The sequence below is a fragment of the Microcaecilia unicolor genome, chromosome 2 (assembly GCF_901765095.1).
Source record: "Microcaecilia unicolor chromosome 2, aMicUni1.1, whole genome shotgun sequence".
NCBI lineage: Eukaryota > Metazoa > Chordata > Amphibia > Gymnophiona > Siphonopidae > Microcaecilia > Microcaecilia unicolor.
Genome location: NC_044032.1, coordinates 514304508 through 514323877, shown reverse-complemented (window position 1 = coordinate 514323877; position 19370 = coordinate 514304508). Strand labels below are relative to the sequence as shown.

General features: G+C 52.3%; 1 protein-coding gene across 1 annotated transcript in view; it reads left to right on the top strand.

Moving 5' to 3' along the window:
- Positions 1 to 19370, top strand: part of LOC115462165 (ligand-dependent nuclear receptor corepressor-like protein) — a 202301-nt gene that overhangs the window by 52768 nt on the left and 130163 nt on the right. The window contains exon 2 of the mRNA XM_030192190.1: positions 1005 to 1070. Coding sequence (XP_030048050.1) covers positions 1005 to 1070 — 66 coding nt within the window. The remainder of the gene's footprint in view (positions 1 to 1004; positions 1071 to 19370) is intronic.

Genomic DNA, 19370 nt, shown 5'->3' with positions numbered 1-19370 from the left:
TTTGTGGTGTTTCAAGGCCCATACAAAGGGGAGGTGCCTTCAAAGTCTTCTATTGTAAGGTGGATTAAAGCTGTCATTGAGTGAGTCGCTTACATTTTTTGTTGTACGACTGTGCTGCTTGGCCTGTGGGCTCATTCAACACAGGCATAATGACCTCCTTGGATAAGGCTCTGATGGTGACTGCGGAAGACATATGATGGTGATCATTCCTTTATGAAACATTACAAGATTGATGTCCTGGCCACAGACCAAACCTCTTTTGGCAGAGCTATGACTGAAGGAGCCTTGTGTGGTATGACATACAAGATATACTGTTTTTGTACCTCACGTTTTTTTCTGGACTGGTCTAGCAGGGTGAAAACAAAGGTGAAATGTATTCATATCTGCCTGTTTCTGCTCTGGACAACTTAGGCCTTGGGGGACTGCTCTTTCTCATCAGCTTAGTGGCATATAACCCAAAGAGCTATAATTTGTTCAGCAGTGGTTCCCTACTGGATGTTTGATTTGATGAATGTGTAAGTTGCATACAGAAGGTTTTATTAGTGTTCCAGCCCTTATACTGGTGATGTCACTAGAAGTCTGTGGATTTTCTGTCTCCATCTGCTGGTAGGGGGACACAACTCATCATCTGGGTTGGTCTAGTAGGATTCAAGGAAAGGAAATTAACAGGTATTAATAAATTGAATAACTGGTTTAAATTTTCATTCTCATTTGTTACAGTAAGTGTGTGACCCTAGCTCTTTCTGAAGGTTTGTTATCCCTCTGCTGCTTTGTGGTACTTCTTGTGCAGTAGGGTTTTGCCTATTTTGAGTGTTTGCATTGCATGTATTTTGTATCATTATCCACTATTAATTGGGCTTTGTTAGATGAGTTATGAGTTTAAGAATAAGACTGAGGAGGTTATTGGAACATAATTTATTAGACTAGCCTCAAAAAGTAATAGTTCAAAATTATTTCAGTTCTTAAAATAATTCATAATTAAAATGAAATTTCTTTATTTGCAGGTTTTGAAAGTATTTTAGAAGGGCTTTATGGACCAGGATTACGTAGAGACCTCAGTTTATTTGACGGTATGTGTATTTACTTTCTTGAATGCTTAGTTTGAAATGTATATATTTTTTTAAACAAAGGACGTTTAACAAAGAATATAATATTTTGTAATCTCGCAATTAAAGGAAAAAAGAAAGCTAAACCAGTCCAAATTCAGTGCATAATTAAAAAGAAATGCAAACTATTGTATAGGCAAGAAATAATAGAAGAAAACAGGCAAGAGCATAGAAATAGCAATTCCTGGAAATGATGTTGATAAAGGTTTTAAGGAAAAAGCAAGTGTGTCCTTTTCTGGGAGCTACTGCAGATAAAAGTGAGGACTCACAATTTTATTGTTTATTGGGTCCCTTTTACTAAGCCACACTAGTAAATGGGCTTAGTGCATCCTAATGTGGGTCTTTCCTGCTCTCTAAGCTAATTTCCAGCATGGCCGTAAAAGAGGCATTTTCTAGTTGCGTTTCTGGCTATGTGCTAATGTTGATGTATACACAGAAGAAACCAGTCTCCGCAAAATACACAATATGTGGCAAAACAGCGAAGATGACACAAGGATGAGCGGACAATATTCTAATAAGTGAAAACAGTTTATTGTAGACTTGTAAAAAAGGCCTGTTTCTCAAAAAAAATGAAACTGGTACTAGCAAGGCTATCGTGTAATGGCCGATTTGTTTTTAAGGCTCTCATCAAAGCGGTTTCTTCTCTCTCCCCTGCCCTCCCCTCCATTTGCAGTGATCCTCCTCTGCCCTGCCCTCCCCTCCGTGTCATTCTCCTCTGCCCTCCTCTCCATCTGAGCGGCGGCAGGCAGACTGGGCTTGCGTCGCCTCCAGCGTTCCTTCCCTATGTGTCCCGCTCTCCTCTGATGTCATTTCGTCTTTACGCGAGGGCAGGACAATGAGAGGTTACGGGAATGCTGGAGGCGAGCTGACGTCACCAAGATGTTATGAACCCAGCCAGCCAGAGAACCTTGAGGTACAAATTATTATATAGGTTATTCTGGACTCTACACAGTGGATGACCTTATTTGAAATATGTGAGACTCCTGATGCAGGCCTATCCAGCAGAAACACAACTGTGTCGAGTCCAGAATAATCTATGTTTGCACTGATTAGAATGTTGTCCACTCATCCCTGTGTCATCTTTGCTGTTTTGCCACATATTGTGTACTAATAGTGTGTGGTTTTATTTAAAAAAAATAAAAATAATAATAATGCGGGAGCACTTATCCCCTCCTATGTAGGAGGCACTAAGGGTTCCCTCGTTATGGACATGCTAACCAGTTAGCGCCAGTGATGTCGGTGCATTAGCTGAATAGCACTTCAGTTCTCGGCGCCTGACCTATCCAATCCCCCCCCCCCCCCCCCCCCAAAAAAAAAACCACACACAGATATCTAAACTTTCTCCGAGGACAAGCAGGCTGCTTGTTCTCACGACTGGGTGACGTCCACGGCAGCCCCCACCAACCGGAAGAAGCTTCGCGGGCGGTCCGCACGCAGGGCACGCCCACCGCGCATGCGCGGCCGTCTTCCCACCCGTGCGTGACCGTTCCCGCCAGTCTTTTCCGCGCCTGGAGAGAGTCGTGCCGTTGCCGCTCTCTCTTAGCAGCCCCGGAAAGACCGTCGCGTTTACGCGATTTTGTTTATTTTTCGTTTAGTTCGGTTGCCGTGCGCTCCAGTTTTTTCTTTTCCAAAAAAAAAAAAAAAGAGAGCACACGCTCCTTTTCCCTCGTTTTCTAGCGAGGGCGTCGCGTTGCGGCCTTGTGGCCGCGCGATCGATTTATTTTTTCGAGGTGTGATTTCCGCCACCATCGACGACTTTAACTTCGCCGACGCGATTTTTCCGTCGATGTCCTCGAAGGTCCCGAGTGGATTTAAGAAGTGTGGTCGGTGCGGCCAGCCGATCTCGCAGACCGACACCCACGCTTGGTGCCTCCAGTGCCTCGGGCCGGAGCACAATATCAAGTCGTGTTCTCTGTGTCTCGGTCTCTGGAAACGGACTCAGGTTGCGAGGCAAGTTCTGCGGGACCGTCTTTTTGCGCCGGCCCCTCGACGTCGACCTCGACGGCATCGGTATCGACGCCCGAGAAATCGGCACCGATGGCATCGACCCCAGGAGAACAGGTCCCGTCGGCCCCTCCGGTCCTCCGGTGAGGGTAGGGGTGAGAGGCCGCGTGGGCAGTCGGCCCCGGTCACTCCCTCAGCCCGTGGCCCTCGGGACCGAACCCTGTCTGACCCGGTTCCTCGGGACCGAGGGGGATCGACCTCTTCCTCCTCCATACCACCTGGCACCGGTGACGGGAACCGCAAGAAGGCTAAGAAGCACCGTCACCGGTCGCCCTCGGCACTCGGTACCGGGGAGGAGTCGACGCCGAAGCGTCCGCGTCGAGAGGAAAGGTCCCCCTCGGTGGTGGAGGTACCGACACGTCAGGGTCCCAGTGCTTCGGTGCAGTCTCCTGGACCCGGGCAGCTTCCGGCACCGACGCCTCTACCGGCCCCCACGTCTTTCCCGACAGCGGGCCTGGACGAGTGCCTCCGAGCCATCCTTCCGGGGATCCTGGAAGGGCTGATGCGCCAGGCTGTGCCGGCGCCGGGGGTGCTTGCGCCCTCAGCGCCGATGACTGTGGCGCCGGCGAGCTCTAGCCCGAGGCCGCCGCTTGCGGCGCCGGTCTCGACCGCCACGCAGGTGGAGTCCCCGTCGACGTCGATGGAGGGAGCTTCGTCCCCGCCGGCGCGGGAGTCCACCGCTCGACGACACCGAGGCCTCGGTGCCTCGACGTCGAGCCGGGCCCGGTTCAGGACTCAGCTACATGAGTTCATGTCCGATACCGAGGAAGAGGCCTCGTGGGGGGAAGAGGAGGACCCCAGATATTTCTCCTCAGAGGAGTCTGCGGGTCTTCCCTCGGACCCCACGCCTTCACCAGAGAGGAAGCTCTCGCCCCCTGAGAGCCTCTCCTTTGCCTCCTTTGTAAGGGACATGTCGATTTGCATTCCCTTCCCCGTGGTCTCTGTGGATGAGCCGAGGGCTGAGATGCTCGAGGTCCTCGACTATCCATCACCACCTAGAGAGTCCTCCACGGTGCCACTGCACAACGTCCTCAAAGAGACACTGCTTCGGAACTGGATGAGACCATTATCTAATCCCACCATTCCCAAGAAAGCAGAGTCCCAGTACAGAGTCCACTCGGACCCAGAGTTGATGCGGCCCCAATTGCCCCATGACTCGGCGGTCGTGGATTCTGCTCTCAAGAGGGCACGGAGTTCGAGGGATACCGCCTCGGCGCCCCCGGGGCGGGAGTCTCGCACTCTGGACTCGTTTGGGAGGAAGACCTACCAATCTTCCATGCTCGTGACCCGCATCCAGTCATGCCAGCTCTATACGAGCATCCACATGCGGAACAATGTGAAGCAACTGGCGGACCTAGTCGATAAGCTCCTGCCGGAGCAGTCCAGGCCTTATCAGGAGGTGGTCAGGCAGCTGAAGGCGTGTAGAAAGTTCCTGTCCAGGGGTATCTATGACACCTGTGACGTGGCATCTCGTGCTGCGGCCCAAGGTATAGTGATGCGCAGGCTCTCATGGCTGCGTGCCTCTGACCTGGACAACCGCACCCAGCAGAGACTGGCCGACGTCCCTTGCCGGGGGGATAACATTTTTGGTGAGAAGGTTGAGCAGCTGGTGGACCAACTGCATCAGCGGGAAACCGCCCTCGACAAGCTCTCCCACCGGGCGCCTTCAGCATCCACCTCAGCAGGTGGACGTTTTTCCCGGGCCCGGCAGGCTGTACCCTATTCTTTTGCAAAGCGTAGGTACACCCAGCCGGCCCGAAGGCCTCGTCAGGTACAGGGACAGCCCCAGCGCGCTCGTTCTCGTCAACAGCGTGCGCCTAAGCAGCCCCCTGCGCCTCCACAGCAAAAGCCGGGGACGGGCTTTTGACTGGATCCACGGGAACATAGCCGCCCTCAAAGTGTCCGTACCGGACGGTCTACCGGTCGGAGGGAGGTTAAAAATTTTTCACCAAAGGTGGCCTCTCATAACCTCCGATCAGTGGGTTCTCCAAATAGTGCGGTGCGGATACTCCCTGAATTTGGCCTCCCTGCCACCAAATTGTCCTCCGGGAGCTCAATCCTTCAGCTCCCATCACAAGCAGGTACTTGCAGAGGAACTCTCCGCCCTTCTCAGCGCCAATGCGGTCGAGCCCGTACCACCCGGGCAAGAAGGGCAGGGATTCTATTCCAGGTACTTCCTTGTGGAAAAGAAAACAGGGGGGATGCGTCCCATCCTAGACCTGAGAGGCCTGAACAAATTCCTGGTCAAAGAAAAGTTCAGGATTCTTTCCTTGGGCACCCTTCTGCCAATGATTCAGAAAAACGATTGGCTATGTTCCCTGGATTTAAAGGATGCATACACTCACATCCCAATACTGCCAGCTCACAGACAGTATCTCAGATTCCGCCTGGGCGCACGGCACTTTCAGTATTGTGTGCTGCCCTTTGGGCTCGCCTCTGCCCCACGAGTGTTTACAAAGTGCCTCGTGGTGGTAGCGGCCTACCTACGCAAGCTGGGAGTGCACGTGTTCCCATATCTCGACGATTGGCTGGTCAAGAGCACCTCGGAGGCAGGAGCCCTCCGGTCTATGCAGTGCACTATTCAACTCCTGGAGCTGCTGGGGTTTGTGATAAATTACCCAAAGTCCCATCTCCAGCCAACTCAGTCTCTGGAATTCATAGGAGCTCTGCTGAATACACAGACGGCTCAGGCCTTCCTTCCCGAGGCGAGGGCCAACAACCTCCTGGCCCTGGCTTCCCAGACCAGAGCGTCTCAGCAGGTCACAGCTCGGCAGATGTTGAGACTTCTGGGTCATATGGCCTCCACAGTTCATGTGACTCCCATGGCTCGTCTTCACATGAGATCTGCTCAATGGACCCTAGCTTCCCAGTGGTTCCAAGCCACCGGGAATCTAGAAGATGTCATCCGCCTCTCCACCAGTTGCCGCACTTCACTGCTCTGGTGGACCATTCGGACCAATTTGACCCTGGGACGTCCATTCCAAATTCCGCAGCCCACGAAAGTGCTGACGACGGATGCATCTCGCCTGGGGTGGGGAGCTCATGTCGATGGGCTCCACACCCAGGGTCTGTGGTCCCTCCAGGAAAAGGATCTGCAGATCAATCTCCTGGAGCTCCGAGCGATCTAGAACGCACTGAAGGCTTTCAGGGATCGGCTGTCCTGCCAAATTATCCAAATTCGGACAGACAATCAGGTTGCAATATATTACACCAACAAGCAGAGGGGCACCGGATCTCGCCCCTTGTGTCAGGAAGCTGTGGGCATGTGGCAGTGGGCCTGCCGGTTCGGCATGCTCCTCCAAGCCACATACCTGGCAGGTGTAAACAACAGTCTGGCCGACAGACTGAGCAGAGTCATGCAAAGGCACGAGTGGTCGCTTCATTCCAGAGTGGTACGCAAGATCTTCCGAGAGTGGGGCACCCCCTCGGTGGACCTTTTCGCCTCTCAGACCAACCACAAGCTGCCTCTGTTCTGTTCCAGACTACAGGCACACGGCAGGCTAGCGTCAGATGCCTTTCTCCTCCATTGGGGGACCGGCCTCCTGTATGCTTATCCTCCCATACCTTTGGTGGGGAAGACCTTACTGAAGCTCAAGCAAGACCGCGGCACCATGATTCTGATAGCGCCCTTTTGGCCCCGTCAGATCTGGTTCCCTCTTCTTCTGGAGTTGTCCTCCGAAGAACCGTGGAGATTGGAGTGTTTTCCGACCCTCATTTCGCAGAACGACGGAGCGCTTCTGCACCCCAACCTTCAGTCTCTGGCTCTCACGGCTTGGATGTTGAGGGAGTAGACTTCGCTGCGTTGGGTCTGTCGGAGGGTGTCTCCCGTGTCTTGCTTGCCTCTAGGAAGGATTCCACTAAAAAGAGTTACTTTTTCAAGTGGAGGAGGTTTGTCGTTTGGTGTGAGAGCAAGGCCCTAGAACCTCGTTCTTGCCCTGCACAGAACCTGCTTGAATACCTTCTGCACTTATCAGAGTCTGGCCTCAAGACCAACTCAGTAAGGAATCACATTAGTGCGATTAGTGCTTACCATTATCGTGTGGAAGGTAAAGCCATCTCTGGAGAGCCTTTAGTCGTTCGATTCATGAGAGGCTTGCTTTTGTCAAAGCCCCCTGTCAAGCCTCCTGCAGTATCATGGGATCTCAACGTCGTCCTCACCCAGCTCATGAAACCTCCTTTTGAGCCACTGAATACCTGCCATCTGAAGTACTTGACCTGGAAGGTCATTTTCTTGGTGGCAGTTACTTCAGCTCGTAGGGTCAGTGAGCTTCAAGCCCTGGTAGCTCATGCTCCATATACCAAATTTCATCACAACAGAGTAGTGCTCCGCACCCACCCAAAGTTCCTGCCGAAGGTGGTGTCGGAGTTCCATCTTAACCAGTCAATTGTCTTGCCAACATTCTTCCCCAGGCCGCATACCCGCCCTGCTGAGCGTCAGTTGCACACATTGGACTGCAAGAGAGCATTGGCCTTCTACTTGGAGCGGACACAGCCCCACAGACAGTCCGCCCAATTGTTTGTTTCTTTCGACCCTAACAGGCTAGGGGTCGCTGTCGGGAAACGCACCATCTCCAATTGGCTAGCAGATTGCATTTCCTTCACTTACGCCCAGGCTGGGCTGGCTCTTGAGGGTCATGTCACGGCTCATAGTGTCAGAGCCATTGCAGCGTCAGTGGCCCACTTGAAGTCAGCCACTATTGAAGAGATTTGCAAGGCTGCGACGTGGTCATCTGTCCACACATTCACATCACATTACTGCCTCCAGCAGGATACCCGACGCGACAGTCGGTTCGGGCAGTCGGTGCTGCAGAATCTGTTTGGGGTGTAAATCCAACTCCACCCTCCAGGACCCGAATTTATTCTGGTCAGGCTGCACTCTCAGTTAGTTGTTTTTCGTAGGTCAATTTCTGTTGTGCCCTCGCCGTTGCGAGGTTCCATTGACCTGGGTTCTTGTTTTGAGTGAGCCTGAGAGCTAGGGATACCCCAGTCGTGAGAACAAGCAGCCTGCTTGTCCTCGGAGAAAGTAAATGATACATACCTGTAGCAGGTGTTCTCCGAGGACAGCAGGCTGATTGTTCTCACCTACCCTCCCTCCTCCCCTTTGGAGTTGCGTTTTCAGGTTGTTTCTTGCTTGTCATTCAACTGGCGGGAACGGTCACGCACGGGCGAGAAGACGGCCGCGCATGCGCGGTGGGCGTGCCCTGCGTGCGGACCGCCCGCGAAGCTTCTTCCGGTTGGTGGGGGCTGCCGCGGACGTCACCCAGTCGTGAGAACAATCAGCCTGCTGTCCTCGGAGAACACCTGCTACAGGTATGTATCATTCACTAACTCAGAATTGTTTTACTGTTTCCTGCATTAGGCCATTTTTCCTTTATTAAGCGTTTATTAGTGCTTGATGCAGCTTAGTAAAAGGTTCCCTATAATAAGCTTGGACGGTTTCTAGATAGTATCTTACATACCGCATGCATTTCAGTTAAATTTCTTAAAAAAAAAAATTCCCCCCCCCCCCCCCCCCCCATTCCGGTTGTCAGTTTTAGTTGTCATTTGCCCATCATTTCTTTGAAGACAAATAGGTTCTTGGTTGACAAGCAGGATGACATGGCTGCAGAAGTGTGTGATGTCATTTTAAAAGTACAGACACTAAGGACCTCTTTTTACTAAACTGTGTTAGTGATTCCCGGTGTGGCAAATATATTCGAACCGTGTTGTATTTGCCACACGGGAATCGCTACTGTGGTTTAGTAAAAAGGGGCCCTAAATTAGCTTTTGAGTTCTGGTGTTTTATTTATTTTTTTTGTCCATGCTTGTTCTTGAATGCAGTTACCAATTCTCGCATACTGTATTACAACAGGAAAGTTTGCCTTGATTTAAAATATTTTTTTCAACCTGGTGATGGCCTGTGATCCTTCCCTTTTCTCTTTTCTTGGTGGTAGATGTCAAAAAGTTGTAATGGTGCACCTGTAGGTGGAAAATGCTCATCATAGATGCTCTCACCATCTGTTATAAGTACCTCGGGCCAGACCATAATCTGCACTGCTCCACTGTGCATGGATGTCTCCAAGGTCTTGACATTACAGGGCTCCCAAAATAATAAGAAAACTTTATTTATAATCCGCTATATCTATGAAAGTCTAAGCAGGGAACAAATCACATACAAAATATAAAAGGACAGAACAATAAAAAATTATCTTTACACAACAAACTATACAAAAATTACTGTAGTCTTCCTTATTGGATACAGAGAAACATAGGAAAGAAAGGGACAGTTTTAGTAATCCAGCTGTTGACGAAAATTCGGGCCAATCTGCCCCAAAGAGCAAATCCTCTTCCCCCCCCCCCCCCCCCCAGGAATCATGGGAGAGGAAGTTGATAATGTGGCTGGCAAAGGGCTGAGGATCAGGGGAGCCAGGGTTCTGTTTCTGATTCCGACACTCCTTGTAACATTAGGCAGGTCACTTTATTCCATTGCTTTAGATACCCACTTAGATTGTAAGCTCGTCAGAGTAGGGACATAGTGTATCTAAATACTTACCACTACTGTGTAGCACTATGAAAATAAGTATTGTTATTACAAAATGGCATCAGGAAGATGACACTGGCAAGACAAGGACTGACCCCATTGTACAAGTTTTTCTGAAAGGGTCTTCAGTTCTGAAATGACATTTGCTGTATGATGGTCTCAGATACCCAAAAAAATTTGGTGCAGTCAGCCTCATATGTGCCAAAAACAGAATTGGCATAACTGAGACCATTAGTGCAGAAGTCCTGATAACAGCATATCCCCTCCTTTTGTACTTCCCTTTCTATCCTGTTGATCCTGTTTTCTATCCTGATCTCTAAGTTTCTCTAGTTTTTTAGTATATAAACCCACCTAGATGTAGTTTGCGATGGGCAGGATAGTAAACCCTCAAACTTGAAGCTTGATACTTAAAAAATATTCTTAGTCCAACAGGAGGAGGATTTTTTAAAATTATTATTTTTAAACTAGGTCTGCCATGTAGCCCCCTTCTGAAGAACTGGCTCCACTAAGGTGCCGACGATTAAAAGTAAATGTGGGTGCTAGAGGCCCTTGGTGCCGTACTAGTGCCTTTATTTACCAGTGCAGAATGATCAGAGGGGTGTAGTGCAGCAAGCAACAAGTGCGCCAGACCTTAGCACAGATAGCATGTAAATGTAGTCAAGCTTATATAAATGAAGTCATTTTGTATTCCTCCCCAATGATCTGAAAAGAGCGCCCAAAACAAAGGTGTCTTACGAGCGTAAAAAATAACGCCGGGTCCGAGCAGGCGTTAGGGTGTTGGAAGAGAGGATTTCCCATATTCACATTTCTTTCAGTAAAATCTACCAGTTTTGATTTGCTTTTGGAAGCAGAAGGAAAGCCCGTACAAGCCCTTGAGCACTGCTTGTAAGAAACAGCAGACCCAAGTGTGAAGCACCCATTGGCATTCTTGTCCTGTGTCTAAATATAAAGCGGCCATTCTTAAAAAAACAAAGCACAGATTGGAGTCTACTTGCATCTAAACATAAGCATCCAGAAAAAAAATTAAAATGCTTTTTTCCTTGTCATCAAGCAGATGAATCCATTACGAGTGGGTTGTGTCCATCAACCAGCAGGGGGAGATAGCACTGAAAAACCATAGTGCCTCATGGCCAGCTACCTCCATCTCCCTCTTCAGTATACTCTATCTCCCCAGCAGGGTGGTTGCAGCTTGTTCAAGCTCCTTCAGAAAATCTGCCTGGGGTGGCTCCTGTGCTTTTGCCAGTTGTAGCAGGGGTGTTGTGGCTGGTGGTGCCCACTTTAAAGGCAAATAGGTTAGCCCTTTCCCTGTTTTACCCGGCCCCCGATGTGGAAGTAGACAAATAGGCAAGCTCTGTCCCTGTCTTTGCCCACGCTGTGGATGCAGGCACATAGGTTCGCCCTTTCCCTGCCTTTCCCACGCTACTGATCCTCTGGAGTTGGAAATTTGCCTCTTTCCATATCATCAAGCTGATCAATCCATAGACTGGTGGGTTGTGTCCATCTACCAGCAGGTGGAGATAGAGAGCAAACTTTTGCCTCCCTATATGTGGTCATGTGCTGCCGGAAACTCCTCAGTATGTTCTCTATCTCAGCAGGTGGTGGTCACACACAGCAGCAGCTCTGGCTAGGCCTCCAAGCCTAATCCTTAGGTTTTGTTGAGGCCTGGGGTTGAGGGCTCTTTTGAGCAAGTGCAAACCTGGTGGTGCCAGGTCCCTCCTTTTCTCCCCCCTCCCGCTGGCTCCGTTTAAAAAAAAAAAAAAAAAAAAAAAAATTTTTAAACGTCTTTAAAGGCGTTTAATTCGACGTTTCTTTAAACGTTCATTGCAGCTACTCACTGGGACACCAGTTCGTTACAGCTCGGAGCGGCAAGCAGGTAATTTTACCTTTTTATAGCGGGCAGGGGGTTCCCCGATTCTTCTCCTCGTGGCATATGGCGTCGGAGGGCGAGGGCGCAAAGGGTCGCTCCCCGGATCGCTGGAGCGCTTCTAGAGGGGATGCGGGGGTTTTACAACCTGATTCGCCCTTGATGGGTGACAGTTTAGTGACCGATGAATGTCCCGGTCGTTCCTCCGGCGTGGCGGTTTTTTCCCGCCATAAACGCCCATCCCCCGCTCCTCGCCTCCGCCATCTTGGCCGGCCACGCGGCTCGGACGGCTTCTTCGTGGGCCGCCCTTGAGGTTGGAGACATTAATGCCATGAACGCCCTTAATTTGGGCGACGGCACAAAGCGGCTAAAGTTAAGCGCCGTTCTTCCCGCGCGGCTCCTTCGCGGAGTTTCGCGCCGGACGCCATTTTGGATGCGCAGCATGTCTCTCCCCCGCTATTGCGAGCACCGGTTGAGAGTGCGTCTAGGGCTGTTGCCCAGGCTGCGGAAGTGCACAGTCTGGGGGGTTTCTCCCCCGAGTTTGTTTTGCTGCTGCATCAGGCTTTCCTCATGCAAAACGCTGCCCCTGCTCCCTCTTCTGATAAAGAGGTTGAGGTTCCCAGAGGTAAACGCCCTCGGGTTGATTTCCAGGCCTTGGAGGACTTTGTCTCCTCCGATGTAGATGAGGGCAGCGTGTCTGAGGTCTCCCAACGGTCCTTTGCGGATTCCTTGGAGGAGATAGATCCCCGCTCGGATGGAGCGGATGACCCCTCTGCAGCGCGGCTTTTTAGCCCAGAGGATTTGCCCAACCTGTTGTTACAGGCCATGGACACTTTGAAGATTTCCTCTCCGGAGGACGTCTCTCCCTCAGCCCCTGTTGGCTCTGCCATTATGCTGGGGACGAAGCGCCCGCCTAGATCCTTCCACGTGCACGATGCCATGCACACCTTAATTGCGGCTCAATGGGATGTCCCGGAAACGAGCCTTAAAGTGGCTAGGGCTATGTCCCGCCTCTATCCTTTGGCTGTGAGTGAACGTGAGGCCTATCTGTGGCCTACCGTGGATTCTTTAATCACTGCGGTGACTAAGAAAACGGCGTTGCCGGTGGAAGGTGGCACGGCCCTAAAGGACGCCCAAGACAGAAGATTGGAGGCGGCCTTAAGGTCGTCCTTTGAGGCAGCTGCTTTAAGTTTGCAGGCCTCAGTTTGCGGCTCCTATGTGGCCAGGGCGTGCCTGACTATGGTGCAGCGGGCTTCCCCCTCGGATCTTTCCTTGAGGGCTGATTGGCCGGCCCTGGAATCGGGCTTAGCCTATTTGGCAGACTTGCTGTATGATGTCTTGAGAGCCTCAGCTAAAGGCATGGCTTAGACAGTCTCTGCGCGGCGGTGGCTTTGGCTGAAACATTGGTCTGCTGACCACGCCTCTAAATCCCGCCTGGCTAGATTGCCTTTTAAAGGCAAGCTGCTCTTTGGGGTCGAGCTGGACAAAATCGTGACCGATCTCGGCACGTCTAAGGGCAAGAAATTACCAGAGGTCAGGGCTCGGGCTAGTACTCGTCCCGGTACCTCCAGAGGACGGTTGCTGGAAGCCCGTCGGTACCGCCCGGGCAAGTCGGGTTCCTCTGCCCCCTCTTCCTTCAAGAGGAATTTCTCCCCCAAGCAGCATTCCTTTCGCAGAGACCGCCGTCCCGGAGGTGCTCCCTCCAGTCCTCCCCCAGGGTCTCGTACCCAATGACGGGGCCTTGGTCCACGCCCCAGTGCAGATTGGAGGACGGCTGTCCTCGTTTCTGGGCGAGTGGACCACTATAACTTCAGACGCGTGGGTGCTGGAAGTCATCAGAGACGGCTACAAGCTAGAGTTCTGCCAACCCTTAAGAGACGGGTTTGTACTCTCTCCCTGCAAGTCTCCGGTCAAGCTGTGGCAGTGCAGCAGACCTTGGACAACCTGATCCGCCTGGGTGCGGTCGTTCCGGTGCCAAAAAATCAGATTGGCAAGGGACGTTACTCCATTTTCTTTGTGGTTCCAAAGAAAGGAGGTTCTGTCCGGCCTATCCTCGACCTCAAAGGGGTCAATCGGGCCTGGAAAGTGAGGCACTTTCGCATGGAGACTCTCCGCTCTGTTATAGCGGCAGTGAAGGCAGGAGAGTTCTTGGCTTCCTTGGACATCAAGGAAGCGTACCTGCATATTCCCATCTGGCCTCCTCTCCAACGCTTTCTGCGTTTTACAGTCCTGAGACGACACTTCCAGTTCAGAGCCCTCCCTTTCGGGTTGGCTACTGCTCCGCGGACCTTTTCCAAAGTAATGGGGGTCATAGCGGCCTTCCTGCTAAAGGAAGGAGTACAAGTCCATCCTTATCTGGACGACTGGTTGATCCGAGCCCCCTCTTATGCAGAGTGCGGCAAAGCTATGGACCGGGTAGTTGCTCTTGTGAGCTCCCGGGGATGGATCATCAACTGGAAGAAGAGCCAGCTGCGCCCGACTCAGTCCCTGGAGTACCTGGGAGTTCGATTCGACACCCAAGTGGGCAGAGTGTTCCTGCCAGACAATCGGATTGTCAAGCTTCAGGCTCAGGTGGACTAGTTCCTAGTAGCCTCTCCTATTCGGGCTTGGGACTACGTGCAGCTGTTGGGCTCTATGACGGCCACGATGGAAGTAGTGCCCTGGGCCAGGGCTCATATGAGACCACTACAGCTATCTCTGCTGCTGCGCTGGACTCCGATGTGGGAGGATTATGCTGTGCGCCTTCCCGTGGACCCAGCAGTGCGCAAGGCGCTGAGCTGGTGGACGCAGACAGACAAGTTGTCTGCAGGATTGCCTCTGGTGACCCCGGAGTGGATTGTCGTCACGACAGACGCCTCTTTGATGGGCTGGGGAGCCCACTGCTTGGGAAGGACAGCGCAGGGGCTCTAGTCTCCTGCAGAGGCAAGTGGTCTATCAACCTCCTGGAACTCAGAGCCATTCGGTTGGTGTTATTGGAGTTCATCCCGGTACTGGTGTTGTAGCCTGTACGGGTCCTGTCGGACAATGCCACGGCTGTGGCCTATATCAACCGCCAGGGAGGTACCAAGAGCGCCCCTCTAGCCAAGGAGGCTATGAGTCTTTGCCAGTGGGCGGAAGCGAACCTGGAGCAGCTTTCAGCGGCCCGCATTACCGGAGTCATGAATGTCAAGGCGGACTTTCTCAGTCGCCATACCTTGGAGCCCGGAGAGTGGCAACTATCTGCTCAGGCGTTCTTGGACATCACGAAGCGCTGGGGCCAGCCGAGCCTAGATCTGATGGCGTCATCGGCCAATTGCCAAGTGCCGCGCTTTTTCAGCAGAGGACGGGACCCTCGATCCCTGGGAGTAGATGCTCTTCTCCAACAGTGGCCGACACAAGAGCTCCTCTATGTGTTCCCGCCCTGGCCCATGTTGGGCAGGGTGCTAGACCGGGTGGCAAAGCATCCCGGCGGGGTAATCCTGGTGGGTCCGGATTGGCCCAGACGTCCCTGGTATGCGGACTTGATCAGGCTCTCAGTCGACGATCCTCTGCGGCTGTCAGTGGAGCAGGGCCTGTTACATCAGGGTCCCGTGGTGATGGAGGATCCCTCTCCCTTTGGTCTTACGGCCTGGCTATTGAGCGGCAGCGTCTGAGGAAGAAGGGCTTCTCAGACAAGGTCATCGCCACTATGCTGAGAGCGAGGAAGCGCTCTACTTCTACTGCTTACGCCAGGGTTTGGCGTATCTTTGCAGCATGGTGTGAAGCAGGCTCACTTTCTCCCTTCACTGCTCCAATTTCTTCAGTGTTGGCGTTCCTGCAAGAAGGTCTGGAGAAAGGCCTGTCGCTCAGTTCCCTTAAAGTCCAGGTAGCGGCTCTGGCTTGCTTCAGGGGCCGCCTGAAGGGTGCTTCCCTGGCTTCGCAGCCAGATGTGGTGCGCTTTCTCAAGGGAGTTAATCACCTGCGCCCTCCTCTGCACTCGGTGGTGCCTGCGTGGAATCTCAACCTGGTGCTAAGAGCATTGCAGAAGCCGCCTTTTGAACCCTTGTCGAGGGCATCTCTGAAAGACCTGACGTTGAAAGCAGTCTTTTTGGTGGCTATCACTTCAGCCAGAAGAGTTTCCGAGCTCCAGGCGCTCTCATGTCGAGAGCCTTTTCTGCAGTTCACTGAGGCAGGAGTGACTATTCGCACAGTGCCTTCCTTCCTGCCCAAGATTGTTTCTCGCTTCCATGTGAATCAGCAGCTCTGTCTCCCTTCCTTTCGTAGGGAGGACTACCCAGAGGAGTACTCCGCTCTTGAATATCTGGATGTGAGACGAGTCATCATCAGATACTTGGAAGTGACCAATGATTTCCGGAAATCGGATCATCTGTTTGTCCTGTTTGCAGGTCCTCGTAAGGGTCTGCAGGCTGCTAAGCCTACAGTGGCAAGATGGGTCAAGGAAGCCATTGCAGCGGCTTATGTGGCCGCGGGGAAGGTGCCGCCTATCCAGCTGAAGGCTCACTCCACGAGAGCTCAGGCGGCCTCGATGGCAGAGGCCGGATCCGTCTCCTTGGAAGAGATATGCAAGGCGGCAACGGGGGCTTCGGCTCATACATTCTCCAAGCATTACCGTTTGACTGTGGCTGCACGGGCGGAGGCCCGGTTTGGAGCTTCAGTGTTGAGGTCAGGGATTTCTATGTCCCGCCCTGGGTGAGTACTGCTTCGGTACATCCCACCAGTCTATGGATTGATCAGCTTGATGATATGGAAGGTAAAATTATGTATAATCATACCTGATAACTTTCTTTCCATTAATCATAGCTGATCAATCCATAGCCCCTCCCAGATATCTGTACTGTTTATATTCTGGTTGAATTTTAGGTTCAAGTTTAGCCTTCAGTTACTTCAGGAGGACTTCGTGTTCAAGTTCTTCTTTCACTTGGATTCTTCAAGAGTTGAGACGAGTTTGTGTTACAGTGAGCTGCTGCATTCCTCTCCCCTCCGTTTTACGGGGCTGGATTGAGACATAAATTCTGCCGGCACTTTCTCCCGCTTCGTGCGGCTGTAGGGCAGCTTTGTACCCCTCCCGCTTCGGCGGTGTTAGGGTCAGTCAGCTCCTCCCGCGGTTGCGGTTGCAGGATAAGCCAGATCCCCCCGCATCGGCGGGTGTGGTGTCCCTCCCCCGCTCCGCGGGGATGAGCTGGACGGATTCCCCTCCCCCACTTGTGTGGGGATGAGCTGGGTTAATTCCCCTCCCCCGTTTCGGCGGTGGTGAGCTGGGCAGAGTGTCCCTTCGTGGGTGTAATTCTCTAAGTGCTGAGTCCTGCGGATGGAGCTTTGATATCGACATACTGAGGAGTTTCCGGCAGCACATGACCACATATAGGGAGGCAAAAGTTTGCTCTCTATCTCCACCTGCTGGTAGATGGACACAACCCACCAGTCTATGGATTGATCAGCTATGATTAATGGAAAGAAAATTATCAGGTATGATTATACATAATTTTACCTTCGCTGTAGCCTCAAACTTTCCTCAAGGCGTTAAAAAAAAAAAAAAGTTGCATCGCGCTTTGGCGCTGCGATCCCAGAAAAGAGGTTTTCTTCTGATTGTGCAGCGTGACCGGAGCTTGGGGACTCAGTCTGGTGAGGTAAGAGCAATTTGTAGCTCCTCCGGGGAGGGCCCGCGTTCAGGACGATTTTGGCGCGAATCCACCATTTTGAATTTCCGCCGCTTTCGGTTATGGCTGCTGAGAAAGTAAAGCGCTGTTCGGTTTGTGGCAAGCGCAAATGTGCAGCGGGGCTCTGTAAGGCGTGCTTTCAGACGGTAGAGCTGGCCCGAGCATGGCGAGCGATGTTCCTTCCCGCTCCGTGGCGCTGGCAGCGGGTGCCATTTTGGAACAGCATGGCGCGACCCCTGCTGAGGCGGAGAGGTTTGAGCCTGGAGTGGCGCCTCGTGTAGAGGCTAACAAAAGATCTGTTTCCCCCGGACTTGGAACCGGGAGGCCAGGGTGAGCCATTTTCCCCTGAATTTGTTTTATTGCTGCATAATGCATACATGTTAAAAAGAGCTCTTCCGCAGGGGTTCTCTGCGGCCCTGCTTTCAGTATCCCCTCCAGTGGAGTCTGGCCTTGGATTACCGTCAGGTGCGTTTTCCCCTGACAGATGGCCGCAAGACAAGCACAGAAGGGTGGTGCACCCCCTTCCCCCACCCCCCTGTGTCGGGATGTGAGGACTCTGAGGGGTCTGGCAGGCCTTCGTGGTCTGGAGAGCCAGAAGAAGGTGCAGGATTGCCACCGGATCCAGATGATCCTTCCGCGGTGAGGATTTTCCACCGCGATGAGCTGCCAGCACTTATTACTGATGCCTTGCAGGTCCTCTCTATACAAGAACCTGGGAGTACTGAGACCTCCTCTGGTAATCTGAGGATGGCAAGTACTAAGAAGCCTGCTCGAGCCTTTCCTTTGCATGACTCCATCCAAGAGCTTATCACGGCTCAATGGGCTGACCCCGAGGGGCCTTTGAAAGTCGCCAGGGCTATGGGGTAATTATACCCTCTAAGTGAGGAGCATTTGGCGTGCCTAGCATTGCCTAAAGTGGATGCCCTAGTCACGGCTGTGACAAAGAAAACTACCTTCCCAGTGGAAGGAGGAGTTGCCCTGAAGTACATGCAGGACTGTCGCGCCTGGAGGCAGCTATAAAACGGTCCTTTGAAATTTCAGGCCTATCCTTACGGGCATCTGCATGCAGCTGCTACGCTACCCGAGCCTGCCTCGCTTGGTTACAACAGACAGTGGAACAGCCCGGAGATGGAGCGGAGCCCCTTACGGAGGTGCCACCACGGATGGAGTCGGCCTTGTCATTTTTGGCTGGTGCCCTTTATGATCTGGTCAGAGCTTCGGCTAAACAGATGGCTGTAGTGGTGGTGGCTCGCCGCCTTCTGTGGCTACAGCATTGGGCAGCTGACATGGCCTCTAAACAAAGGTTGGTGAAGTTGCCCTTTCAAGGCCTTCTCCTGTTTGGTGAGGAGTTGGAGAAAATTGTGAAAGGCCTGGGGGATGCCAAACCCCAGCGCTTACCTGAGGATAGGCCGCGGCCTTCTTCCAAGGGTCAGGCGGTTCCCTCCTCTTACAGACCTTACTTCCGTGAAGCTAAAAGGTACCGCCCGGGGCGTTCTGCTGGGTTCACTTCGCGTGCCCGTTTTCAGCAGAGGAACTCCTTTCGCTCGGACAAACGTTCTGCAGCAGCAGGCTCAAGACCTGAAGTTCATGGGCGACCCTCTCAATGATGGTGCGCCGGCCCCCTCCTCGATTCCTGTGATAGGAGGACGACTTTCCCTCTTTCTCGAGGAGTGGGCCAAGATTACCTCAGATCAGTGGGTCTTGGACCTGACCAGAGAAGGCTACAGAATAGAATTCAATGCCCCGATAAGAGACGTGCTTGTGGAGTCCCGATGCGGTCATGAAAAGGAGGGTCTTTTCGGCCTATCCTAGACTTAAAACAAGTCAACAAGTCTCTGAACGTTCGGCATTTTCACATGGAAACCCTGCGCTCTGTCATAGTGGTGGTACAGCCAGGAGAGTTTCTCACGTCTCTGGACCTGAAAGAAGCTTACTTGCACATCCCAATTTGGCCCCTGCACCAGAGGTTTCTGCGTTTTGCGGTGATGGGAAAACATTTCCAGTTTCGGGCCTTGCCTTTTGGCCTCGCCACAGCTCCCTGAACCTTTTCCAAGGTAATGGTGGTAGTAGCTGCTTTTCTCAGGCGAGAAGGTACCCGGGTTCACCTGTACCTCGACGACTGGCTCATCAGAGTAGACTCTACAGAAAAGAGTCATCAGGTTACAGCCAGAGTGGTCTCAGTACTGCAATCTCTGGGCTGGGTCGTCAATATAGCCAAAGGTCACCTGACCCTCTTTCAA